The 27,910-nt window shown below is 39.3% G+C and overlaps 1 protein-coding gene across 2 annotated transcripts; it reads right to left on the reverse strand.

The window, feature by feature from the left end:
* Positions 1 to 1,308: 1,308 nt before the first annotated feature.
* edc4 (enhancer of mRNA decapping 4) lies at positions 1,309 to 27,768 on the reverse strand. Of its 2 annotated transcripts, none has more exons than XM_022679707.2 (29): positions 27,553 to 27,768; positions 25,657 to 25,816; positions 25,261 to 25,372; positions 25,058 to 25,160; positions 23,294 to 23,480; positions 22,964 to 23,111; positions 21,980 to 22,084; positions 21,740 to 21,849; positions 21,478 to 21,561; positions 21,151 to 21,246; positions 20,945 to 21,044; positions 18,572 to 18,752; positions 18,322 to 18,388; positions 17,981 to 18,075; positions 17,638 to 17,828; positions 17,343 to 17,419; positions 16,945 to 17,071; positions 15,763 to 16,271; positions 14,438 to 14,539; positions 13,995 to 14,138; positions 13,867 to 13,897; positions 13,211 to 13,391; positions 12,639 to 12,794; positions 11,546 to 11,661; positions 10,391 to 10,556; positions 9,805 to 9,991; positions 8,468 to 8,687; positions 7,587 to 7,750; positions 1,309 to 2,508 (listed from the first exon to the last, which is right to left on the reverse strand). In XM_022679707.2, exons 1-29 carry the CDS (start codon positions 27,638 to 27,640, stop codon positions 2,325 to 2,327), a joined length of 4,191 nt encoding a protein of 1,396 aa, XP_022535428.1. In that variant the 5' UTR covers positions 27,641 to 27,768; the 3' UTR covers positions 1,309 to 2,324. The 2 variants fall into 2 exon arrangements, with proteins under 2 accessions (XP_022535428.1, XP_022535427.1); XM_022679706.2 differs by having other exon boundaries at positions 21,478 to 21,579.
* Between the last annotated feature and the right edge of the window lie 142 nt (positions 27,769 to 27,910).

Consider the following 27,910-nt stretch of genomic DNA (forward strand, 5'->3'; position numbering starts at 1 on the left):
TGACCATGGATCTCACAACAAACACACCATGTACTCCAGAGTTGCCAACTTCTTCTGCTAAAGCTTACATTTATCTTTAGAATTCGGATTAATTTTCATGTTCGCAAGTGCTAATGTATGTAGATGCATCCCTGTATAAGAAAATATGTTTTCCATCTTCAACTAGATCAAGCTTCATCCAGCATGGATCCAGTCAGAACAAACAGCACTCGCTGCAGTGGATCAACGCATCTCTTGAAAGTGTCTGCAGTTATAAGTCTCTGCTACAGATTTGCCAGTATCAGTCTCAAGATCAAACACTTTGGCTTTTAAGTGCACCAAAGAACTGAGAAGTCGGGCTGGAACTGAGAAGCCTATGGCTGGAGCAGATGTGGAGTCACAAAGTGGAGAAAAAACACAGTATAAATTCTTAACCACACCAGCCCTATGTGGACAAGACTGGACATTCCTGTCATAGAATATCTTGCACAGCTTGAGGCAGAGCCACTACTCAGAGGACAGAGTTGTCTTCTTCAATTAAGCTTGAGAAGACTAAGATAAGGAGACATGCAACGTCAACATACAACCACAAATCAGAGCTGAATAACATTATTTAGTTGGCGAAAATGTTCTCAAGTTCGTTACTATTTATACCTCAATGCAAAATAGGGTTGATAGAATAACAGAAAAAACTGTACGGGGCTGTGTTTAAAAATGATGCTGCCATCTCAAAACAAAGACGGCATTTTAAAGTTATGATCTATCATATATTAAAATTCTCTTCTGAAATATTATTAATAAAGTTTATTATAAACACTGTTTATACACACAGTACTCGTTTTAAATGTCAGGGCGCTCAGGATTTCACCATAACAGTGTGGAGATACTTTGAGCCTTGTTAATAGTGTAAAAAAAGCAGGGACAACGGTATAACCCTTTCACTAGCATTGTTAGCCTGTTGGGAGCAGAGCCTGTTGGGATGAACAGAGGTGGGCTATTCAACAAACATTCCAAAGAATTACCATGTTTCGTTACATCCCAAATCCATTTTACACCGGAGTTCTCCTTTAACACTCATTTACTAGCCCAGATTAGCATGCGGATTTACACTTGGTAGTTAAATGTTAGGATTAAATCACATCGCTCTGTGCTGTCTAAAAATGTGCAATTTTACATGCTGTTGTCCTCTAAAGTGATTTACCGGACATGGGTCATGTACCAAGTGACATAGGGAAGAAAAACAAGAAACTAAAAAACAAACAACTAAGCATACTGTCTGTTAATGGTTTAAGGCAAAATAAAGGGTGAAGGATTTTACAGAACAAAGTATTCTTTTTTTTATTCCAAAAAAAATATACACAACATAACAGTATTAACAGCGCTCTGTTAGAAACAAATACAATCAGTCAACTGGGCTGAACATCGCTTTTTAGTTTGTTTGCTCAACATCAATCAAGCAAAGGGGGGTAGAGAACGAACAACAAAAACAAATCTTTAATAAAGAGGATAGATAAGCAGTACTCTTCGAAAGAGTTGAGGAAAGGAGGAGGAAAAAAAAATACCGCCCACATACAGAGACCACAGTACCAGCATACAAAATTGCCAAATAATATCAATGCAGATAAATGCCACATAAATGCTTGCCCTCTGGAGACCTAATAGGAGCACTGCAAGTTATTAAACAACAAACCAAATTACTGCCTCAGCGTAACACCTGAGAGCTTCCACATAAACTAAACCAAGTGTTTCTTACTGGCAGAAAAACGTCCTTTAACATGAATAAATGCGTATGTGGCAAGATGGACCTGAATTTCTGCAATCATCTGTGGACTAAACATGATTGACAATGACTTTCGGGTTGATCAGGTTCTTGTACAATGCTGGCTGCAGTCAGATATGGTGGTTTCTCCACAACAGAACTAACATTCCATTATAAAACGAAATCACAAGTCAAATGGTACTGCAAGGATGTTAAACATAGAAGCACAAAAATAAACCCTGTGTTTTATATGGACAAACCTTTTATTTTCCATACAGAGGAAAAAACAGAGCTGAAACTGGAAAAAAGTCTGAAACAAGAGAACAAAAGGGTTTTCTATTGTCTTAAACTCTGAGGGCTTGAAAGGAAATGTAGTGCAGCATCAACAAAGCTAAATTACACAGTCTCTGGGTCTGGACTACAACTCCCATCATGCAAGCCTCTCAGGGTCGTCTGAGCTACTGAGCAAAGCGCGGGCAGCTGTACAGGCGGGAGGAGGGGCAGTGCAGAATTGCGTGAACGTCGCAGAAACTGCAGAAGGAGGCATGGAGAGGTGGTCAGGCCGGTCAAAGGGAAGCCCAGGGCACTAATGGCTGACCAGGCCCTGCAGCATCATCATGAGGCGGCGGGCACGCTTGCTGAGGGGGCTGTGGGGGTCCTGCTGGAGGAACTGTAACAGCTTCTGCCGCACCTGGGACAACACAGCACTCATGTGGTCTCTGGTGACTGGGTCCCCATGGTCCAGGTTCATCACAGCATCCTCGAGATAACTACACACAAAACAAAAACACATGCAAGGATGGTTACATCACTACTGTCATCACTGTCAGCATGCCATCCCATGTGTCATGATACCGCAGCAAATCTAGTCATGATTTGATAACGCTTATATCATCACACACAGACGTCACAGCATCAGAGTGGAGCAAACTGATATCCAATATACTCCAGAACTGCTGATGCTGTTTGGAATTGCATTACTAATTGCAGATTATAGTCAGTAAAAGCTCACACTCATACAGGATAGGAGATAAGAACGCATCTTTTTGGTCAAACACTAGTAGTGTTCAATCACTTTTTAGCATACAATAGTGCTTAAACACTAGGGGTGTGATGAGACACTTCTTATGAAAGGGGGCACAATATTTGGTTCACAAGTACAAGACGAGATTTTTAACTATTTTTTTATTTCAAAATAGACAATTATGATTAAAAATTCACTTGCAGTTTTTCATTTTGTGAGTTTCAGTCAAATAAAAGATTTTCAAAGATTTTGAAAGTAATCCTCTTAATGAACGTCAATACATTTTTACTGTGATTATAAATTTTGTATGATTAATAATAAGCAGTGAAATACAGAACAGTATGTAAGTATTGTACGGCTGGGCAGTATGACTAATATGTGTATCTTTTTTTTTTTTAAGGATTCTGGTGCATCTTTATTATAATTTATTTATTTTAAAAGAAAATGTGTTAAATAGTTCCATAAACACCTTCAACAGACCTAAAATACTCAAAAGGTTTTAAGTATTCTGTTTTCTATTGCACAAGTAAGACATTTTTAATATAACTCGCACCATGTTATTCTTGAAGCCAAGGCATTAAAGTATTCAAATGACTGTTTATCATTCACAGTTTCTTAATGTAACAAAACATTACACATTTTAAATGCATTTACACCCAACGAGAAATTTTCAGCTGTTTTAGTCTTGCCAAACCCCTATCAAACACAACAAATAACTAGGGAGGTACAATCTAATTCTATGCTTACTGATACAACGCTTTTTTACTTAAATGCAGAGTGCTGATCTAAAATGCTCAGGGGTAGGATGTCAAAAAACATTCATATATTATATATTAATATTACTAGCATTTCTTAAAATCCTGCATATCTAACAGTATTGAACGTCTCTTTAATTAAGTACTGCTTAAGTTAGAGCTGGCTGGTGTTAAAAATATTATATTGCTACATTTAAAAGCATGTTTGCCATACACAGTATTTATCGACATGTTTTGACATGCACAGAAAATGCACCATCAGTGTCAGATTCTTAAAAACTGCTATTCCAATTCCCTTTTATGCACATTACAATGACTTTTCTTCAATGTTTGCTGCATCATCCAATTAAACTAGATTGTTTTACACACTAATGAAATGCTCAAGTGAGTCAATGTGTTTGAGGATTAATTTATACAGTGTTCCATTTTATTCCAGGGTTTAAATAATGTGGGTCACATGATACCCATTTAACCTGATTGTTATGTGCCTACTGATAGCCTTGATCTATGATCGGTAGGAATTTCTATACCAGTTATTTACATATTTATTAGCTATGAATTATTGGCCTAAAGATACTACTGTTGTACAACTACGAGAACCTGCAAATGAATTGGTGGTTCAGTTTTTGACTTGGTTTACTTGCAATCATATTTGCCACCATTGTTGTATATAGGAAACGTCTGTATATTGTGTGTGTTAAAAACTTATCCAAATGTTTTTGTTTGAAGGAAACAACATATAATGGCAATATTAGAGGCAACTGACATGAAACACAAATAGACAGGTTGTCTACTCCCTGTAAAAAATACTGCCAATAGATCAGGACTCTCTGGAGCAGATCAACATGGACTAATAGACACCGTGCATGCCCAGTGCCAGATGTTCAGAACAGACAATGAATGAGCAGTTGCCCCAAACGTTTGGTCAATACTGTGTAAGCAAATACAATTTAAGCAATACTTTAATAATAATTAATCAATGTGGAAATCCACTAGAAAATGTTAAACTGAATCTGTAAAAGGAGCAAATAAATGATTAAATAATGTTAAAATAATTAAAAGTAAATAGAAAGGAATAGCAGTATACCAGAGAATTCCTATCATTTCCATCATGTTTTTCCGATTAGAGCAAGCTTCTTTAATCTCTGCTTTTCAGATCGTTATTAGTTTGCTTTGAAGCCTAATCTCATTACTTTCGAGAGGCCCTTTCCACTGAGACAGCACTCCAGCAATTAATATTGGATTGGAGAAGCAGTGGTGATCTTTGATATGTCCTGATTAAACCACACACACACACACACACACACACACACACACACACACACACACACACACACACAAACACACAAACACTTTCTCTAACAGGCCCCTTTAGCATAGACTCTACAATCTTTAACAGCTGTACTAGCACAGGCTTTTGCTGCTTCTTAAAAGCTATTCTGGGACAAAGATCCCTCCCCGTCCCCCCCTCTTTGTTTCCCCATATAGGCAGAGCTTGATAAAACCTGGTTAAGGATTAGTAAAATGCCACCTGTCCAAATACGGGGAATTCAACATCTGCATTGTAAGAGCAACGACTTTGGTGTCTAACACTGTAGCAGCTTCCTCAACTTCCACTGGATGTTCCACAGAGGTCATCTTAATTACCGTACATGCACTCATTACAATTAAAATGACCGATTTAATAATAAAAAAAAAACGCTTGACATTCCTGCCGCTGTCTGCCATGTCCTGTTCCAGATGGCTAAGCCCAGAGGCCCTGTATCTGCCTGTTCCGATTCCACATCTGTAGGGCCTGTTTCACTGCATTTAAACACTTGCTGCTGTGTTCTCAACGATAATCTTCAGGCTTAAGAGCCATTAGCCTCTCGTGCTGTGGAAATGCGCTGTTCACATTTTGACCCCCACTATGTTTCACATCAACCCCCCCCCCCCCCTCCTACACAAGACCTGATCTAATTAAGACAATTAAGGAAAGCTAAAGCACATGACTCGACACTTTCTTTATTACTGTATTGGATTTGTCTGGACCTGTCAGCAGCCCTACCACATATTATGGATGTTAAGGCTATTCAAAGGCAGGAAAAGTGCGGGCATCCTGGCTTCTAGCTGCGTGAGATTTTTAGGTAATCTAGCATGGTAAACCTTCAGCTTCAGAAGTGCCCCTTACATGTTGTCCACTGTGGGTTTTAAGGTGCTTTTAGCATTATTATGTAACTACAGGAGCAGCCCTCTTTTATCATCTTTACTTTTTACAGTGTGACACAAGACTAAGTGAATATTTTACATAGCTACTGAACACATGCTAACCAGCTGTACTTATAATAATATTCCACAAATAAACAAACTCAAAAACGTAAAATTTTATATAAAATAAACTTTCCTTTAACAATAAAATAATCACTTTTGTGAGGTTTATTTTATATGATTTAAAACCTAAATACACTAACTTTTTTAAGGGTGAGAATCACAAGGCATCTCAACTTTTTTTATTTTTTTTTAAGTGCACCCAAATTTTTTACTGAATCACATTTATTACCACAGTTTTACAGGTTCTAAATTTGGGTCCTAAATTTTCTTATGTACCTATTGAGAACTTGGTTTAGTGTAGCTGAAAATGCTCTGTGTTTAGTTGTTAAAGCAGCTTCACACTGCACAACTACATGTGTTGGTCTGAAACACAGAACCTTTTAGCAAAATTAATTTTCTTGAGTCAGTGCTGTCTGGTCCAATCAGAGTAGACAACCTGCTTACATGATTTTTGGGGGTGACTTTTTTTTTTTAACCTGTTAACAGCTAATTGCTTTAATGCGACCTTTATTTTTTTTTAGTTGCACAATTGATCTCAATAGACTGCCCATGATAATAATATTGATGATACTGTGATCACCGATGTATTAATATATCGCAGGACAATACTTCACAGCATCTGTATTACTGAAGAGAATAAAATACTCCTAAATATATCAACTGTTGCGCATCCTCTAAAGACTTTTCCTTTAACAGGTTTTGACTAAGCTGTTTCTGTATACTACACTCTCTCATTTGCAATGACCATTCATCTGCTGTAAAAAGGGACCACACCACAACGCATGTTGTAAAATACTCCTCCGTATGATTGCAGTTACACATTCTCACAAGAGATGTCTTCAAACCCCCAAATCCGCTTTGCTCTTTTTAAGACTTTTTTTTAAATGCTTTGTGGGCATCAATCATTTTAACTTTCAGAACGTTTAGAGATGACCAAAACTTCTGCACATCACTGTATTTAACAAAAATAATAAAATCCCACTGAACACACAGTAATGCATGACCATATGGGCAGTATCATACAGCTGTCTCCATGGGTGAAATCCAGAGATAGACTTGGCTTCCATAGCTCTTTTACAGCAGTAAAGGGACTTGGCAGCGTGTGAGAGGAACATTAGACTGTGATTGGAGGGAGTCTGCCCATTCTCCCTTAGCACACATATCTAGCCTGGCCTGCCTGAAGCAAGCTTTAATAAACCTAGCTCTGCGCAACTAAACGCAGCTAAAGACAGCCTGCCTGTTGTGCCTTGGAGCTCCAGATCGGTGGCCATTCAAGGTCATCTCGGAGGACAGGATAGACAATTATCTAAGGAATGTTATCAATAATGGGAAGTCTATTTTCTCAAATCCCATCGTACAATATGATGCTAACATGCTTCTTATATAATTTACAAATACTGCAGGTGAGTCCTAGGAAGTGATAAGGAAGAATGTGCACAAACGCAAGTATAATCTTCCTTAAAACCTTGTGGGCCTCAGTCATATTACATATAATTCTGCAAATTTTAAAACAGTTTCTATTTATTTGCTGGGGGAGTGGTTGTTGACTGATTCTGACTGACTGCAACATACACCATGTCAGCTTTTATCATAGATTTTACAATTCTCAACACTGTAAGACATGCCCAACCCAACAACACAAACTGTCTTTGCTTACTCTTTAAATATGGTATTTGAACACATCATCTTCTTTCTGTACAGCAAACAGACTTCCTAGTTTTCAGGGCGAAATACTCTGTGAGCATACAGGCAGACTAACCTGATCTTGAGGTCAGTGCGTGTTGCCAGGTTGGTGGAGAGCTGCTGGATGAGCGAGAGCAGCACAGCCTGGTGAAGGGGGCATGGATTCTGGCCAAACACCTGCTGTGAGTCGATGGTCTCACATACGTACAGCACCAGGTTCAAATCAGCTGCAGACAGTGCCTGGAGGAAGAAGAGGATTGATATTTTAATATACAGCTCTGGAACAAATGAAGAGACCACTTCAGTTTCTGAATCAGTTTCTCTGATTTTATAGGTGTATGTTTAAGTAAAATGAGCATTGTTGTTTTATTCTATAAACTACAGACATTTCTCCCAAATTCCAAATAAAAATATTGCAATTTAGAGCATTTATTTGCAGAAAATGAGAAATAACAAAAAATAACAAAAGATGCAGAGCTTTCAGACCCCAAATAATGCAAAGAAGTTCATATTCAAAGTTTTAATCAATATTTGGTGGAATAAACCTGGTTTTTAATCATTGTTTTCATGTATCTTTAAGCAGTTCAGCTTGGTTTGATGGCTTGCGATCATGCACCTTCTATTGATTATATTCCAGAGGTTTTCAATTTGGTAAAATCAAAGAAACCTATTTTGAAGTAATCTCTTATTTTTATCCAGAGCTGTATTAAAAAGTGACACTAAGTGTGCACATGACTAACTAAGTTTACTATATATTTGTTTATTTTAAAAAATAACCCCTAAATCCCAATGTAGGGCCCAGTTATGATCTTGAAATGGCATAGTGTAGTGTAGAACAACCGCTATACCGCCCACCTCATACACACCTGACAGAACTCAGTAGTTACATGTACATGCGCACACATGCACTTGCATGACTTGTTGCATAATGAACAATGATAAAATCAGTTCTCTGACCTGCTGGAAGGCCTCGTTCAGCTGGCCCTGCTGCAGTAGCTGCAGGATGCTGGCCTGCTGGGCCTGGTAGTCGAGATGGGCAGTGGGAACAGGGGTCCCGGCAGCTGAGCGCATGGCTTGCATGATGCTGGAGGTGACTGCCGCCTGCTGCTCCTTCATGGCCAAGCTCACCTCACCTTTCACAATGCGCTGCACCTGCGTGAGAATCGAGTCCTGCAGACTGCAAACACAAGGTACTGGAGTTAGAGGCAAAGGCATCAGAGCAGAAAAACGTGTACTTTAAAATAAATGTATTTATTAAAAATAAAAATAGAGTAGAACACAAAAACAGATCTGCACTTTCCTTATTAAAAAAATGAGAATTAAAAATAATAATGATAATTTATATAAACAGTCTTCACATTCTTGATTCTATAAGTTCTCTGCAGCTCTTTTTTACAAAATATTTTACCTCTGATTGTGAAACAAATAAAGTAAAAAATAATTTTTGGTTTGTGAAGCAGCCTACACTACAGCCTCTGCAGTCTGCATTTTCCCTTTTTCAATCATATGATGTAAATGGGCAAGCACAAACTAATCGATAAGATTTGTTGCCAACGATGATTTATCAGCATCATCAATTATGTTAATTAGTTGTTGTAGCTCTAATTACAATGCTATTGTGAAACAGAGTCAGACAAAGTCATAAGTTAAAATGATTTACTAAAACAAATCTTGCTTACACAAGTCTGGTTTAGAGCTGTACAAACTAAAAGCCAGAAGGCTGATTTAGAAACCAAGAGAGCACTAAGCATGATGCACCTAGTTTAGTATTTACAGCAGAACAAAACCACATGGATTTACACTCCGTAAAGGCTCCAGATGGAATCACTGTTTTAGTATTCATAAGGCTGATGCAGGAATTATTTAAAGCTGCACTAACGGAATACAAAAGCAAATTAGTACAAAACTGCAATTATAAATTGCTTCTGCAGCGACAGAACAAACACTGTACTGGGGATTTTAATAAGTGTCTCCAACTCCAGTGTAATACTACATAAAGCAAAACGCTGTGAGAAAGAGAAACCAGCTTTATTGGCAGAAATTAAATCCAGGCTTAAGCAGGCTTCTGCATACCAACTATTTATGCTTTGCCTTAAGCATCAAATCAATCCGCACCTCTAGAGCACAGATTATCATGAGAATGGATAAGAAAACTTCAAAATACAAGCGATGTCTCTCACTAAAGTTACAATAAATTATAATTCCTGACATGATGGGAACTTGTGTGTGTGTGTGTGTGTGTGTGTAAGAGAGCGTGAAAGAGTGAGTGAGTTCACACATTGTGCATGGCTTACTTTCCCACGATCATATGAAGCTGATGCTGAACCTCAGAGCGCACACCGGCTGCCACAGTGGTGGCCAGCTGATCTTGTGAACTCTGCAATGTGTCGATCATCTGTTGTAGCTGACCAATCACAGGGTCTCGAGCCTCCTGCTCACGCTGCTTCCTGTTCTTGGCATGTGTCTCCAGCTGCTGAATATCTGTTGAAGTGGAGAGGGGGATTAGTAGCGCAATCCGCCGGTCATAACACCATCAAACCTCTCATTACTTAGACAAAGTCTACGCAGACAAAAGTTAATCTGCGAGGCAAATTAAAAATTGATTTATTTATATAGCTCCACCATTATAAAGAGGAGTCAGACTTTAGTGCTTCTATCTAACCTCCTGTAAAAAGCTCTTAAACAGGGGCTTTCAGACTAGACAATGACACACCATCTGTTCAATTCTCCAATAAACTGATTACGTTCATCTTTCCATGTAGATCAACAAAAACAACAAACAAAGAAAAATAACTCTGCAGGAAGCCCAGGCAGATTTGTTTTGTTACAGATTTCAGGTTTTAGAGACCCTGGGTTCTGATTAGATTTAGTGGTTCTTACACTCGTGGGTTCCCTGTTTAAAGCTGTCATTGATCTGCTGGAACATTGATTGGCAGCCACGCTCAAACACGGGGAGCACAATGCTCTGGAAGGCATCTTTGTAAGCGGCTTGGATGGGTCCCTGCATGGCCTCTGCTGCAGCTCTGCCAATGGCATCCGTTATATTCTGCAGAGGAAAAAAGAGGGGGAAAAAAGGGAGAGATGTTATTTTATCAGAGGAGGAGCATCATTCAACAGGCATTTACAGTAGAACAAAATTATCTTGTTGAAAAAATAAAATACATTTAGTACATGTTTTCCAATAATAATGTTTATTATTATTATTATTATTATTAAGAGCAAGTGGTGCAATAAAAAAAGCGTCTGGAACAAAAAAAATACGATTTAACCTTCAGCAAGCGATTTCAGGCTATAAGGTTCTGAATCTGCATAGCAGCAGTTCTAGTTTGTGACTGTTACGCAGCATCAGCTCCACACCAACTTCACAACATCTGCAGAATGATCTGTTTTAATGACCTTTTTTTTTGTGCATGACTGAATAAAGCATTTACACTTCATGACTTGAGCACTGCTGCAAACACTAACATCTAAAATAATACAAAAAGCCAGCCCTTTTTGTTTAGCATGCTGTGAATCACTCTAACCTTAGCAGTGGTGAACAACACCAGATTAAGCCTTAGCTCAGCTTTGGCTACATGCTGTGTACCTGATGAATGTCCCAAAATGTGATATTTGGGTGTAAAGACCAGATTTTTACAGATGTGTACTGTGGGGGTTGTGGGAGGACAAACAAGCAGATATTTGATGAACGAGTAGAACTTAAGTTGACGGTTGCATCAGCATTCAAAGCTGAATGTTCTAACAGTGTTTGAATCCCACTGGTGGGAATTGCTGTGGCTGGTCTGTGGATGGTACAGTCCCACCACTGGGACTGCACTTCTGAAAGGATTAAAAGATAGAAGTGGTCCTTGTTCAATTAAAATGCAAGATACTTTAACATTAGGATAGAAAGAGAAGAAACTACTAGAAGAAGCTAGTGGGCAACTTTGTTCCGTTTGTATAAAAGTGGGTTTTGAAAGATTTACAGTGTGCACCCATTATTTATGTACCTCTGATCTGCAAAACATTCAAGAACACATGCAGAAGAAAACAGACCTTAGACTTGACTACTTTGATGACATTTTCCTTTAGTGTTCCCTCTACTGCGGTCAGCTTAGCTGCAATAGTGTTGCTCATCTGTCCAGTCACAGGTTCCAGACTCTTAGAAATGGCTGCAATAAAGTAAACAATACCATTATAACCCTCACATAATACAGACAAGGTTTCTTAACAGTCCCTCTCACACAGTAGTGGCCTAAAGGTTACATACAATTATCATGTACATGAATGTTATGACAGTATTGGGCTCAAAGTGAAATCTTTAAGTTATTTTTTCAAGCAGAATGAAATGTACAACAAGCATCTTAGAAAATAACAGCATCAAGCAAGGCATTTTAATTTTAGGGTCAAAATTAAAGGTGATGTATAGTATAGCAAGAAAATAGCTTTAGCTTAGTTAGCATTATTGGCTAGGTTAGCAAACTGTCAACAAACTGCTGCTACTAAGCAAACCCATCAACTATATCACTAACATACACAAATGGGACAACACCAATTACTGTGAAGAAGCAAAATTAAATTTAAAGTTTCAAAGTTCATACCTTTTTATTAACTGTTAATGTTTAGAGGTCTCTCAGTGTCTCCTGTCTACCCTTTCTGATGTTTCCCTTTCAGAGTGTTCCTTGGTCAATCTGTGTACTTCCACGTGCAGCACGTGCCCATGCCCCCTCCCTTTTACCCGTTTCTGATTGGCTGAAATGTGTGTTGTGTGGCTTGTTCTTTGGTGGTCACTTTCTTTGTTTTCGAGTTATAGAGCTAGGGATGAGTCTGAATACCAGACTTTTTTTCGACTTATACAAAAGGTGTATTAAGACAGACATTTTCTACAGTGTCTTTGAACATGCACAACCAAAAATATATGTACAGTATAACTAATATCTGGCTTATTCCTCTTTGAATATTTGACCCCTCATTTTTATCAGAATCAGAAGAGATACACAACTGCCTTATCTATCCCACAAGCCCCTCTGATATGTGTCCAGCAGGACAGAAACCCTAAACACAAAATTTGTGTGCAAGATACATCGATCCAGCTGATGTTACTAGCTAGTGAAGCTCAGAATGGTGACAGTCAACAGATGGCTCTTACTCTGTGGAACAGTTTTCTTCATCTCCTCACGCAGCACTTTGTCCAGGCGACTAGAGAGCGTGGTACCCAGAGTATGTGCCAGCTGCTGGGCCATGTGCTCCTGAAGCTGCTGGTTACGTGCGTGTCCCTCTGCCAACACCCTCTCCATTCTCCTTTCTGGTACGAGTCAGTCATGGACCAACTACCAAACATTATTGAATTTGAATGCACAAAAACACTCAGTAGATTTTACAAGCCTGATTCTGAAAAAATGGGATTTGCAAATGACTGAATTGTGTCTATTTACATTTAGTTACATTGTACACCACATCACAACGTAGGGTTGAAATCTAAAATTGCAACAAACAAACAGTGAAAGGAAGAAATTGTATATTATTTTTAGAACTCAATGTCTACATACATGAAGAGGCCTTTACACTGAGCAAAGCAATTAAAGATTTTAATAAATAAAATGTGATAAGTGCATACTGCTCTAAAACAATGACATGAGTTTAACTGCAGACGTTCAACAATAAGATGTCTAATTTATTTAACATTTTTTAGCAATAAAACAAACTTTAACAGAAGGATACGTTCCTGTTCCTGTTGTGTGAGCAAGACATGCTCGACATGGGCCATGATGGAGCTTTGAACAGCATCCATGTGTCCTGTGACCCTCTGCAGCAGCTCCTGTTGGCTCTGTCTCAGCTCAGCCAGCTCCCTCTGCTGGCTTCTCAGCAGCAGCAGCAGCTCCTCCTGTACCTCTGCACTCAGCTGGACCCAGAACAAAAGACACAACACACACATTTGATACCACAGAGACTCACTGGCCACTACTGATGTCTGAACACTTATGGTAGAGCTTGTCTTGGTTTTCACTGGGACATTAAGTACAGTAAAAGGCTTTAGTAAATAGCACCACGATGCCCTAAAAGAGCAGAGCTTACTTCTGTGTAATAAAATTAAAATTAAGAGTGAGCGCAGGGTCTAGACCAAAGGTGGTGGTCTTAAAGGTGTCCAGTTCAAGTGCAGTTTGAGAATTCCTAAAAAGCCCCATACACACTTAATTCAATCTGTTAATCACCAGCTTTAGTAGGTGCATCAGAGCATGTACTACTTGTATGTGAAACCTTAGACAATACAGAGGGAAGCAAGTCTATAACATAACTGCATGACCGTTTTAGTAACTAGAAAGAAAAAAAAGCAAATATTTAAAGTTACATTTTTAAAATCCACTTAATAATCTTACCTGGTTATCTGCCTGCCTGCCAGAAGATTCACTAAAAGAGAAACAGACATTCAGAAGTTAACAGAGCATGGATGATATTGTGAAAAAAAATTGTGTGTAATATTTTCACACTGATAAAAGCAGCTCACCCATCCTCTTTCTTGTTTTTGCGCTTAAGCTTTGGAGAGCCACGCGGTGAGGTCTTCCAGTCCTTCACAGGGAGCCGGTGAGAGGCTCTGGAGCCACAGTTTCCAGAGGATGATGCCAGACTGGCCACTTCATCATCATGATCGCTGTTCATCAGCACAGAAACAAGTTAACATGAATCAGGACATGGATTACAATTACAATAATTACATAATGCTTCAGAATATGTAGTGTACAGATGTATACCATTATATATAATGCAATGCAGTGGTGTTAATGTCAAATGTTTTTTACGAAATTAGCTAATTAATCCCAATAAACAAGGTCTGCATCAACAGCGACTAAACACCATTTTAATGCATCTATGTATGCTTCAATTATTTTTATGAACTGAAATTACTATAGCAAAAATGCTTGGCTTTATGGTGTATCCTGTGTTGCATACCTCTGCTCTGCGCTTGCATCTTGACTGTCATTCTGAGTTAGGTGGTAGGTGCGCCTATGATACGGAGATGACATGTGCCTTTCCTTCAGGTCCTCTCGAGAGCTGCACAGGATAATTGAAATCTAAGTTAATATTTTTGATCTACAACCTTATGTAAAAGATTCAAACTGCCTTCACAAAAAGTCTAAAACAAAGTAAAATATTTTACAGTACAAGCAAAGGAATTCAGTAAATAATATTAAAATTCATGCATTATATGCATTATATTATTCTCATTCCTTATTATGTTAAAAAATAAATTATATCTTGTTTTTATTAGTTACAGCTAAGGATGTTAAGATTACAAAACTCTGAAAAACATAATGCTATTTGTTTTCTTATTAATTACTGAATTTTTTAGAAATGATAGGGGCAATAAATGACTACACACAATACGTGTGTAGTCGGCATTCGATGCAACGGAAAGAAGAAAAATGTGTAATGATGTCGGTAAGCAAAGTTGAAGCAACAGATCCACCGCAACCCATGAAGGGTGAGAGGTTTTTAAAAAACATTAAAAAACATTTGCAAATGGAAATGTTTACTGTTTGTGAAGTGCATTTAAAAAGATGAAGACTAGGTTGTTTTGGCTAAACTCTCCAAATGCTCATAACTAATATATTAAGGTCCCAATTAAAAGCATCCCTGCTCATAAATATATGACCCACCAAGGCTAGCAGGTTAAATAAATTAATAAATAAATAATTGATGTTGATAAAGACAACCAAATATCTGGCATCGTGACTAGAGCTTGGATTGGATATAAAAAAAAAAGCCTGTGCACGTTCTGTGCGAGCACGGCCCATACTGTAAACAGACATTATGAGCCTAAGCTCCATTTAAACCTGGCCTTTTTGTTTTAGTAAGCAGGGCGTAAAAACTGACCCTTTCAACTACAAGTGATTTTTTAAACTGACTCATTTCTGCCCCCAAAGGTTTCCACAACCAAACCCCCACGAACTTACAGAAAAAAATTCAGATGTATGGGGCATGAGTTCTTGTGCATGTGTTCTGCATACACAAAAAGTTGTGTAACATTTTTTACCATCACAGTGTAATGTGATATTTTGCTATATTGAGATCATCACATTATAGCTTTAAATAAAATAACTGCATTAAAAACGTAGGCCTTTTTTTTTTTTAGCTTGTCCTGTGAGGACCCGAGGAAAGTGAGAAATGTGAGAAATCTCGGCCAGAGTTCAGGTTAGGCATCTGGTTGGGCTTAAGCAGAGAATCATGACATCCCTAGTTATATTTGCAAACAGTTACAAGTAACCATGTCTCACCAGTCTCCCAGCCCATTGTCCCGCAGGCTGTTGCGCGTTTCACGTGTGATGTCTGGAGCCGCAGGCCAGCTGTGGTTAGCGCTGCTGTCGGAGCAGGAAAAAGCGGCCGCTGCAGCAGCATTTTCCTGTGAAAGGGCCGTCTCCAGTAAGGAGGGTGTATTGCTAAGCCTCTGTTCACCGTCTGTAGTCCCTCCGCCGAGCTCTAACGGCAGGAGAATTGGCTCCGAGCTGTTGCGGTTCCGTGGTGACAAGAGATGCAGGGCTGAGGCAGCAGAAGCCATACTATCTGCATGGAGACCCTGCAGTGGGTCACGAGCCTCAGCTGCTGTGCCAACGAGGCTTCTCTGTAGAGTTTCTGAGGCGATCTCCGGAATGTCCTGTGACATGGCTGTGGAGGCTGAGGAGATGACGTCCGGGGAGCGGGCCCTGGTGGGGGAAGCCTGGGGTAGTAGGATGGGCTCGATGGCCTGCAGGTCCAGGGACAGGGGAGGGTTTGGTGAAGGCAGCACCTGCATAGGGGGGAGCGGATAAGGAAGGGGAAGCACATGAGTGTAGGAGGCTGCCTCACATAACAGAGAGGCCTCACGCAAAAGAGAGGGTGAGCGGACAAGAGGAGGAGAGAAAACCTTAACCGGGCAGGTGGTATATGAGGTGAGGGGACAGACAAGAAAGAGCCAAATGGGTTTGAGTGTGTGTTGGAGATTTAAAGATTTAAACGGAAACTCTTAACAGCTTGAAGATATACCCTGACATGCCAAAAGTTTATGTGCCATGACATTTGTAGTGTCAGTGTATTACAAAGAAAAATTTTCCAGTGAGCTAGATAAAATGCCTGAACTGCCTTTAGTCAGATCAATATAACTCAATTGTGAAATATAATAAATCATCATAACTTACATTAGTTTAAAACCCCCTCAGATGTTATGTTTAAGAAAACACTAATAATGCAGTATAATTTCCATAAAATATAATTGATAAAATGATCATATTTATACAACACAATGATATGTTAGATCTCTGTCTAATGGGTCACTGACCAAAAGCAGCTATTTAAGTACTAACAGCACCCACTTGTGGGGAACAGTCAGACTGCCAGTCTAAGTGTCTAAGGGACATGCCAGTCCATGGGGTGCCACTTTTAACAAAACTGTAGCTATTTATGAACACACTGAATAAACTTACCTGGATGTTTTCACCAAGGCCTGAAATCAGGATGGAGCTGGACCTCGGACTGCTAGTGCTGAGGGCAAGGCTGCTACTGGCTCCATCAGTACACAGCTTAGGACTCTGCATTAGATCCTCTGCAGCCCTGAGAAAGTACCACAGGTTACAGAGTTTAACAATTTATGTACTGTTGTGAAGACCGGATGCTGTAATTAGAGGATGCATCTAAAAATAATTTCCATAGTTTCCAGGAAGACACACACCGGTTTAAACACAGTTAAACATATTAATCTTACAAAACAGTGTTAAATAGTACCAATTAGGATTAACAGGACAGACATCTCAAATAGATTATACCACAAAATCAACATTTTATGCTGAAACCTTGCTTTTGTTGCTAATGATATGGCACCCACCTTGCTCCACTGTCCGAGCTGCTCATGGCTGTCACTATAGTCAAGCTGCTAGCACTGCTGCCAGGGGAGGCTGGCACCTAATAAGAATACAGACAGAACAGATGGACATAATTACTATAAAAGCATATTAAATTCATCTTTATTTAATAAAATAATACATTATTACATTAATTAATTAAAATTAACCCAGGAATACTCAAGCATTTATACCAAAGAAGAAAATCTTATCCAATGGCAATAATTATGCCATATTAAAACCAATATCTTATGAATATGTGGTAAATGAGGAGCTTACAGATGCACTGGGGGTCATAAAGGCGTCTGGTGTCATGAGTTTGGGCATGGCTGAGCCAGCGGGACTCAGGAAATCCGCTGGAGCTGGGAGAGCGGGGATTTTACACAGGTCGTTCTGAGAGCCGTTCCCACCGGACTCCTTATCAGAGCTCAGTGCCTCTATGCTCAGATCGGTCAGAGGATCTGCGAAACCTGCAGAGTATAAACACAGAAGTCAGAGCAAAGGACGGACACACACACACAAATCCTGGAACTAAGCTCCACTCAGTTCAGGTATTACGAGAGAGATTAGCGGTTAGAGCCAGGAGAAAAGTAATCAAGTGTGCATTAAGCTGCGGTCGTACCAAAGCCGTCCTGGGAGCCGGAGCACGAAGGCATAAACAACGAGGCAGCAGCACCCTGGTTGGGCTGGAACCAAATCTGCACATCCTGAAGGGACCTGTGGGCCAGGAGCCAAAATTCAAAACTATTGCTTACACTCACACACTACACAATTACAGCTGGAATGCAATGAAAATTTCATGACACTGCATGCAAGGATTAGAATTAATATCCACTAAATGCATGCAGAAGCCTGGAGCTATACAGGCTAATGAGAATTTTATTTAGAATGCAAGGCCTCAGGGATAAACATGATAGTTTGGCTCAATTTCTGTGGAAATAACAGGCAAACCGATGGACTTACTTTGTATGCACGCAGTAAAGCTTGATCTGGATTCCCGATTTGGACTCCAAGGGTCCCTGGCTTCCTTCTGTGAACACCAAACAAATAATATCATTTGGCTGCGCACAAAAATCTGAATCATAAACAATAGACTGCTTCTTTTAACAGCTAGCCGTCAATAACATTTTAGAACCAAGAGAGATCTTTCCTTCCAAAGCGCTTTCATTCCATTAGCACTGGAAAACAAATAAAGAAAAGAACCAGAACTAACCAGCAGTCATGCTTTCACTCTCCTCATCTGGAGGAAGCACTTCAGTGTGGCGCAGACGGGCACGGCTGACGTCCTGAACTCCAAAGCTCAGTACTGGGTGTGTGAGCAGGAATTCTGAAACAGCTGTGAAACTGGCCCGACCCTTGTCCTGATCCTGAAGCAGCTCCATCACGTACAGAACCTGCACAACAGCCATACAAAAAAATAAATAAATTACTCTACACTGTAGGGGTGTCACGATCTCGATATTTTATCGAAATCGAATCGAAATGAGGTCATGGTCTCGAGTATCGAAGTCAAAAAGAGGATCGACGATCCCTCCCGCGCGCGCTACGCAAATAGCGCAGCGCGCTACGCAAATGGCGCGGCACCAACACAGCGCATCCTATCCATTTAAATAGAGAGCCGCTGCATGAGCGCAGCCCCGCCCTCAGTTCTGCTGTGTGAGAGACAGCTGCCTTTCAACCACGGAGGAGAAAATGAAAACGGATTTATAGAAATATAGACAGGGCTCTCAAGTTTTGAATGTCGGCGGGAGTGTGATCACTGTTTTTATCTGTCCAACGGGGGAGGGGGGGCGGGGGTTGGGCGCGCAGGTTTTGTATCTGTATCTAACGGAGGGGTGGGTGCGCGCAGGTGAGAGCGTGTGAACTCGCTGAAATGCGTGTGTCAGTGTGACTTGAGAACACTGACTATAGATCACAGTGAGGTGGATTAAAAATCTTAAACTTATAATTGACTACACCTGTTGCTTTCCATTGAATTAAAAAAACATCTTTCTCTCAGATAAAGTAAACACAAGCGTGTTTCTGACTAAAATAAAAGCTTTTCAGGAGAGATATAAGTTATGTGTAAATATTTATAAGACAATACCTGACAAAATCTGTTTTAATGACGTTAATAAACATCACTGTGACAGCGCACCACATCACTTATCTAACCAGCCTGTACTGATTTCTGCCCCCCAATAATGCTTTCAATAACCTCTAATAGCCTTTAATAGTCTTCAGTAGCCTTTAAAAGACTTACCTGGCGGCCGTGGTGTGTCCACTAAACTCCGTAGTTATAAACATCCTGAGGTTAGCAGCGCGCTAACTGACCTGTTTATAATGTAATCCCAGCAGTGACTCCGTGTCGGCTGTTCTAACCTGCTGCTGTTAGCTGCTTGGGCTGAAAGATGAACTGTAGTGAGCTGTATTATCCGGTTAGTGGGGTTAAAACCTTTATTTGTTTACAGAAACAGTAAAAACGGACTGGCTGAGCTCTGTAGCCCGTGGCTGGGCTGTACTGAAGTAGTGACTGAGTGAAGAGAGCGGGGCTTGTGCTGCTGCAGCTCCGACTAGTGGTTTGATGAAGAACTGCAGCTTCATGTAAGTGAGCAGTTTCACCAGCCATCCACACACAGCTCTGATAAACTGCTTGTTTTAATAGTGCACACTGTTGCTACCAAAAAAAGTCACTAGATGGCATTACCATATATATCTTAATAAATAATAATAATAATATTTATAATATTTATAATAATAATAATAAATATATTATTTAAATTTTATGAGGCATAAAATAATAACAAGAAAAAAAAACAAGAAAATCGAGAATCGAATCGAATCGTGACCCTCAAATCGAAAATGAAATCGAATCGAGGATTTAGAGAATCGTGACACCCCTACTACACTGACAAAAAATGGAAAAAGCATCATGTTCTATAATTTTGCCATGTCCCATAGAAGATAAATAACACTGCACAGGACTCCTGCATTGATTGTGGACGTGACTTCTTTAAGTGTTATTTGTCTGCTTGCAGAACAACTTCAGTTAGATTCCAGAGGTCATGATCATTACCCTTTACCACTCACTGCACTGTCCACTGTGGGTGGTAATGCCTTGCATGAAGTCCTGGTAAACGCACCACTGTGGATCAAGGAATGTTAACTGCCTGCTCAACTTAAGAAATAGGTTTTGTCCAAACACCACCTTTTAATGGGCATATTGGTACAGACCCAAAATGGCTGTAAAGAGTAATTAAAAAGTAATAAGATTACATTTAGCTAGAAGGTTATAAGAGAAGTTTGTTGACTTAGGTAAAATAATGAATAATGGTGCCTGATGTACAACAATGTATTTTTACTAAGTGCAAAATTCAGCTATTTGCAAGGTTCTAATGGCAAAAATATTTAGATAGTGATCCACCTATTCAGTAAAACTGTCCTTGTTTTTGCCACAGTAGTGATCCTTTAGTCTCTTTAACAGTTAATATCATATTTCAGGTAATGCAGTTTGTCTAGCAAGCCCTGCTAAAGTTAGGCCAAGTCAGGATGAGTGAGTGTGTTTTCACAGCAGTATTGTAAATAATAGATAGAAGAAGGTGCAGACCTTCCTCTGCACATCCGAGAGGATGAGGCACTCTGCAGAGAGATCCAGACTAGCTTTCAGACTGGGCTGGACACTTGAGTTTAACGGGTCAGGACTAAACCTGGAACACAATAAATGACAACAAAGCAATGACTGAGAATTCTCATGATCTGAAATCTTAGCACTGATGCTCATGGTAAAACTGCATACATAAGAAATGAACATACTTGATAGTCTGCAGGCAGGTCCATGACACTGTGCACCACATCTTCAGCTCCTGGTTCTGATCCGCTCCAGTGATTAAAAAGCGCCAAAATGGCACTCTAAAGCACAGCAAAGAGAAAGAGAAAAAAAGGTTAGCTGAAGACAAAACATACAAAAAAATCAATCTTGCATGGCCTCTATATAGGCACCAATTACAACAAAAGCATTCACGTTTTAAATCAAATTCTCTAAATCACGGATTTAGTTTCTAATCAAAACGTAACGCTCCAAGATATTGAATTAATTACATTAGCAAGCATCATAGACTTGCATAGGGCATAATGACATACTCTGGATCTTGTTTCTTGTGGTTGTCACAGAATAGGAGACAAGAAAGAGGCCTTCCGTTATGGGGCTGCCACTCATGCAGGCATCTGCAGGAGACAGTTGAACTGAATCATTAGAGAAAGACAAAATCACATTTCAGGTTTCAACAACATGCAATTAAATTTTAAATATTAAATTGTTAAACCTAATTTACTATTCCCAAATCAGCTATGAATAAAATACTGGTACTGGTAAGCTAACCAAAGCAAGAGAACCAGGACATACCTAGGTTGGTCTTGACCTTCGATGTAGATCTGCCAGAATTTTACATAACCGTCATGACTGGCTGTAGCCAGGACTGTGCCATCAGGGGACAGAGCTCCCTCGCTGATGCGCTGCACGAAAGAAAAGCCATGTTCAGTTAAAAGCAGTGCTGCAGAATGTAACTACAGCATAGATTAGCTCATTAATTCATGAAAACGAGAGCAAAATGTAAAGCTAATAAACAGAGAGATTAACACCTACCGCTGTGTGTCCTTTAATGGTAATAAACCCCTCTTTAAGCTCTGTGGCATCCACAGGCCATATGCTGTTGCTCGAGCGAAGAATATCAAGGTCCCAAACCTCAGCCTGCAGGCAGACAAAGCAAAAGAGACACAAAGTGAGGAGGCAGACAAAAGAGGAAAAAAAAAACAAATTTAACATTAAATTATCTCCATAAGTCAATAATTGCTTCTATATGAGACTGCAAAAATTACTAGAAATGTTATTAATTATGATAACAGATAGATTTAACTTGTTTCTAAATTTATCTTGCCTGGAAAACCAGAGAGACAATGCTCTAATGAAAAGCAGTAGCTGGACAATTATTCAAAACAAACTGGTAAAGACTTGTCACTGTTTCTGAAAAAATCCTAGAGGATTTTGGACACATCACCCATTTCTATGCAGCAAAACAGATAAACTACTTCTGCTGAAAAGAATCATCATGGTCTAGATGAGAACAGTTTTCATAAAAGCACTTCTGTTAGAACTGCATTTTAAAAAAAGCACAAATGAGAGTTTCACTGTAGTCTGAAAAATGCAAACGACACGCTCCGACTCAAGCTTTGTCTCCTTGTTTCTACACTCATTGTCCATTTACCTTTAGGACTTTTTAGTCCTATAATTACAGACTGTAGTCCTTCAGTTTCTCTGCATACTTTTTCTTTCTTTCATCCTATTCTTCAAATAGTCAGGACCTCAAAGAGCAGGTATTATTTGGGTGTTGGTCACCCTCAAATTTTTCATTGCTGGTCACGGGACACTGCCCACTGTTGACTGTATATTCATGTCTGGTTGACCATCCTTAGTCCAGCATTGACACTAAGCTGTTTAAAAAAATATATAGCAGCACTACTGTGGTTAATTCACTCTATTTCCAGTTTTTTCAATCAACCTGAATTTTACTTAATTTACCTAAAGCATGAACATAAAAATAATAGGCATGTGTGGCACTGTAGCTTTTACCCGGTCCTCATGCAGCAGAGCCAAAGTCTGACATGAGTCTTCTGGGTTTTCCTCGTTGTCCTCGGGGATGAAGGGGCACCAGATGAGCCTGCGGTTGGAGTTTAATAACGTGTCCTCGGGTCTCCGGATGTGCACAATCACTTCGTCTCTGAGTGATGAGGTTAAAGGATAACAAGGCAGCAAACAGGTTTCTCCTGAACACTGACAATTCTGTAACCTATATGACCTATATGAACTGATGCCAGCTTAAACAGTCCTACATGCTAGCTCAAACTGCAGACAAATAACTAAATGGGTAAATCTCCACACCCATTTTTGCTGAAAGGATACTGTATTTTGCTGTTTTGGCTGGAGAGTTGCCAGATGAACATGTTCCCAGCCTCATCCACACAGCCCAGCAGGTTGGAATCAAGGTGGGCAAAGGCCAGGTCTGTGACTGCCCCAGTAAAGCCCTTAAGCAGGGTGCGCTCGGACGAACCTAGCCTTAGCACCCGGATCATAGAATGGTTGTTGGCACCTGAAACAAAAAGTCAGATGGTGAGTCTCAAATCTATAATTAATGTCTGTTTGGGTAAATCTCCTATCTGATCTTTTAGAAATCTGTTCCCTTTTCCTTTCTGTGCATCTTATCCTTGCATCATGTTCTCAGGGCTAAGATATGTGGACGGAAGAACCAACAAAAACTGAGCTTCGCAGATCTTTTTTTACATTTTATACATTCTTATTCTAGTAAGCCCAATATCTAAATATTATTAATATATATTTTACTCTTTATAAGGATCTACATGCATTCTTAATCTATTATTTCATCATTATGTCATGGGCACAAATGCTCTTAAATTTACAACAATATCATTGTTAAATAATTTTGGGAGAATATAATGTTATAGTAACAGACCTACTACTATCCACTTGGATACTTACTGACCGATAAAGACACACGGGGTGGGCCACCAATCAAACTCTGTATCAACGATGTACTTCCATGTGGGATAAACCTGTACCCCCACTCTGTCTTTCAGCTTAATTTAATAAAAGGCACTGAAAGGACATTTCGGTTTGAAAAAAACTTTTGGCATCATCTAGTCCTGGAATCCTTACAGAGAGTAAGATTTTTAGTTTATGAACTCTTGTAAACCTCCAGTTAACGGGACAATGCTTCCAACTTTTTTTTTTTTTTTTAATATTTAGTTTCAATATTTTAAGAAACAATAAACATACCCTAAATCACTACAGCACTAATTAACCAAATAATACACCTGTATAAGTAGACATTTAGGGCTATGTATATAAACTTCAATACTGTAGCCAGTCATGCAGCGACCAATGCATAACATAACTTTAGGCTAATAAGTGTTTATAACAAGGATGTATGCTAACTTGACAAAGAAAATAGTTTGGGTATCACTTCATTGTAATTGAATCACATTATCATTATATCAGTAGCATAAAATGGTCTTAAGGAGACAATAATTTTAATTGACTGGCCTTGTGTGCCTTAATTCATCAACTACTTATATATTTTTCAACAATAATACAAAAACACCATGTAAATGCATTGCAACATGTACAAGTTTCACCCTGCCTGAGATACAAGCCACTAAAATATCCAACTACATACTCGTAAAACGCCAAGTTTACCAGCTGTGTCCATGACAATAACGTTACACTTCAGCCTTCCCTTACCAGCTTTACTGCACAACCTAGCATGGCTGTAATTCAACAGGAGTTACAGGTTTAATATAATGCAAACTTTGACAGAGGCTAATTTAAAACAAGCACTTAAATCACAACATTGCCCCTTCTTTTAATTGAGCAGGTAAATGTGATTTAACATTTTTCCATTCAAGCCAACCATAGTCCATCACTGACGAGTTAAAAGTGGGGGGAAAAAAAGGATTTTGGCTCTCAAGTGTCTGATCAATAGAAAGCTCTCTGATATATTAAAACATGCAGACACAGCCGTCTTAATTTGGACACTGCACAGCCTTATCTGAATCAATCAATGCTCAATCCACATGGCTTTGCAAGAATTTGAGCTGAGCAATGGACGTATAAATAAATAAATAAATAAAAAACTGCACATGGACTTACCTCCTCTGATGGCATATGCCAAGTATGCATTAGACACTGCTATGAGATTGCCATAATAATACTTGTGCTCCCAGTCATATTTTGCTACTGGTTGGATCTTAACCTGCAAGAAAGAAAAAAATATAGAAGTTGGGCTCTATCACATAATGTACAGTGGATAAAACCTGTAATGAGGCTCTAACTTCAGAAACAAACTCCAATACCTTGTTGCTCCCTCGAGCTTTACTGTCAATACTAGAGTCTCGGCTGGCAATAATTTCCACATTGCTGGCAGTGATAGCAATGCAGGTAGAGCCATCATCCCCAGATAGTGAACTAGAGAATAAATGAGACATATACATTAAAAAATCAATAGAGATGACATTCACTACAGACTGCAGATACATTTGGTCCTGATAGTTGTTGACAACGCACACACAGACACAGACACACAGACACCTCCTGTAAGACTGGCTATCCCTAGAATATGTTTTAATGCTTGCCCTAATAACCGCTTTGACAGAATATAAACTATTTTATTAACATTACTAACACTATAAACAGACAAGAAAGAAGCTATATAATTCAATGTACACTTCAAACTAAAATAAAGTGCTTACATTGTCTGAGAGTCTAATGTTGTGTTCATTTTATCTGTGTTGTGAGCTGTCGGTTCCACCATCGCAGTCCGAACTCCTGTTCCAATGAGGTCAGCTCCCATCAGTCCATTCAGCTCTCCATTAAAAGATGTTTTCCTTTGGCTCTCACCTGCTGGAGCCTCTGTGAAAAGAGAGGGAACAATCCTTTTCTCAGATGCTGCCACTGACTGTTGTATACAGGTGCCGATAACAGTTAATATTTAACTTTTATCTTTAATAAACATTAAATATATTAGTGGTAACCCAAAATAAAAATTACACTATTAAATGTAAAACAAGATTGTAGCATATTCAAATCTGATTGAATTGTTGCTATGTATAATTTCAAATGTTTTTTTTTATTGACTGCCTTATTTATTTTGCATAATATTTTTAATAATGCCTGTGCTTATTCTGCCAGATGTGCCATCAACTAATTTCTTTTTGTTTTGATTGTTTGTTGAGAAGTTCTTCAAATTAATATTTAACGCAATTATCAAAATGAGATAATCGAGATTGATATAGAAGCTGCCAGACAGATCTCAGTAGATTGGCTTGGTAATGTTTGCACAGTGTTTAATATAAAAGCTGCATGTAAGGTTAAAGGGAAATGCTGTCTATTCATGTATAAACATATGGTTATGTAAAAGAAACAAAAGCTTGTGAGTCACTTTAAATTGCGCTTTCTGTTTACAAATAAAAATCCAGTTCAGCTCTAGTTAAAACTGATTCATGTTTAAAAAAAAAGCTATTTTCTAGTATACTGTCATTGCTTTGAAACTAATAAAACATTAAATAAAAAGGGTGTGTTGTGCATTTCTACCTAACTTACAGCTCAAAGTAATGAATCTAATGTGCATAGACTGGCGGTTATGGCGCTGTTAGCTAACCTAAAGTCCTTTTTCCTTCCGGCCATCTAATCTTGTTTGAAAAAAACAATATGAATGTAAGTTAGTGTTAAAATGACTAAAACTATCTGGAGGTAAACAGATGTAGTCTGGAGGTGGTACAATATATTCTGACTATAAAACTGGCATAGTTTTCTGAGTTAAAACAAAAAGCAAAAGTAAACGTAAGCAACAGTCTCCGTGGTTTTAGTTTCCTACTGTCCTGATTATATAAGTATTATCTAGCTAACTACCATCTTCCGTTCAAAAGTTATTAACTAAAACGCGATTCAAAAAATTCAAATAATGAAAATAAAGCTAGCGTTAGCTTAACTTTACCGTGTTATCCTAATATTCAACTTAACACACACACACACACACACACACTGACCCTTTAGCTAATAAATACAGAGATTTCAGTTTCTGCCAGTTAAGCTAGCTAAACTAACGTTAGCTAAATACTAAATTATCCAAACTACTAACGTTAGTTAACCCATTCTATCTGCGCTGCTAGGTTACAACAGTGGTTAGCTGGCTTGCTAAGCTATCAGCAGGCTAAAGGCTGGAGTAAGTCTGGTTTGGTCCAGTTTGTCAGTCTGTGTTTTTCTCTTTCCTTGTTCAGCTGAGCGCCAACTCAAACTATCTACCGTAAACTGGAACTCCAGCTAACAGAACGAACGCTAGCTAGCTCGCTAAACAACTCAAAACATTGCTTTATTCTGTGACACTCAGCTCGCTAGTTAGCTTAGCATAGTCGGATGTTAAAGTTAATATGCTGGAGTTCAGGCGAAGGCGCGCATGGAGCAGCACAGCAGCACCGCCGAGGCCTGGCTTAGCCTATTTAGCGTTAGCTCGCTAACAGCTAACAGCTAGCCGCTAGCTATTTTCTGCTGCCAACAATTAGTTAGCTACAGCTAGCCCCAGCTAACTAGCCGCGCAGCGGCTAGCGTTGCTAACGGGTCTCTACCTGCCCCGCTCCCCGGTAACCTACCGGCTGAATTACTGGGTCGGTCCAGTTTCAGGATGTCCCGGAGGTGCTGGGTCGCGCCCTCTATATCTATGTTGGAACTGGAAGCCATAGGTCAGGGCGCGGGGCTGAATCTGCGGAATTATCACAAAATCCCCACTTATTTCTCTCCGTCTTCGCCCCTCAGCTCGCAACTGTTCAGACTTCCGTCGGTGCTCTCACGCTTTCATTCCCGCCGCTGACTGCAGCTACAGTCTTCAGTTCCGCCACTGTAACATTCCTTTCAGACTGCACCCACTCTCACACTGCAGAGCTCTGGAGTAGTAGTAGTTATGTACAATGTATAAAAATCTAAAATATCCTGATGACAGTAATGAAAGTA

Source organism: Astyanax mexicanus, chromosome 9 (genome assembly GCF_023375975.1).
Source record: "Astyanax mexicanus isolate ESR-SI-001 chromosome 9, AstMex3_surface, whole genome shotgun sequence".
Taxonomy (NCBI): domain Eukaryota; kingdom Metazoa; phylum Chordata; class Actinopteri; order Characiformes; family Acestrorhamphidae; genus Astyanax; species Astyanax mexicanus.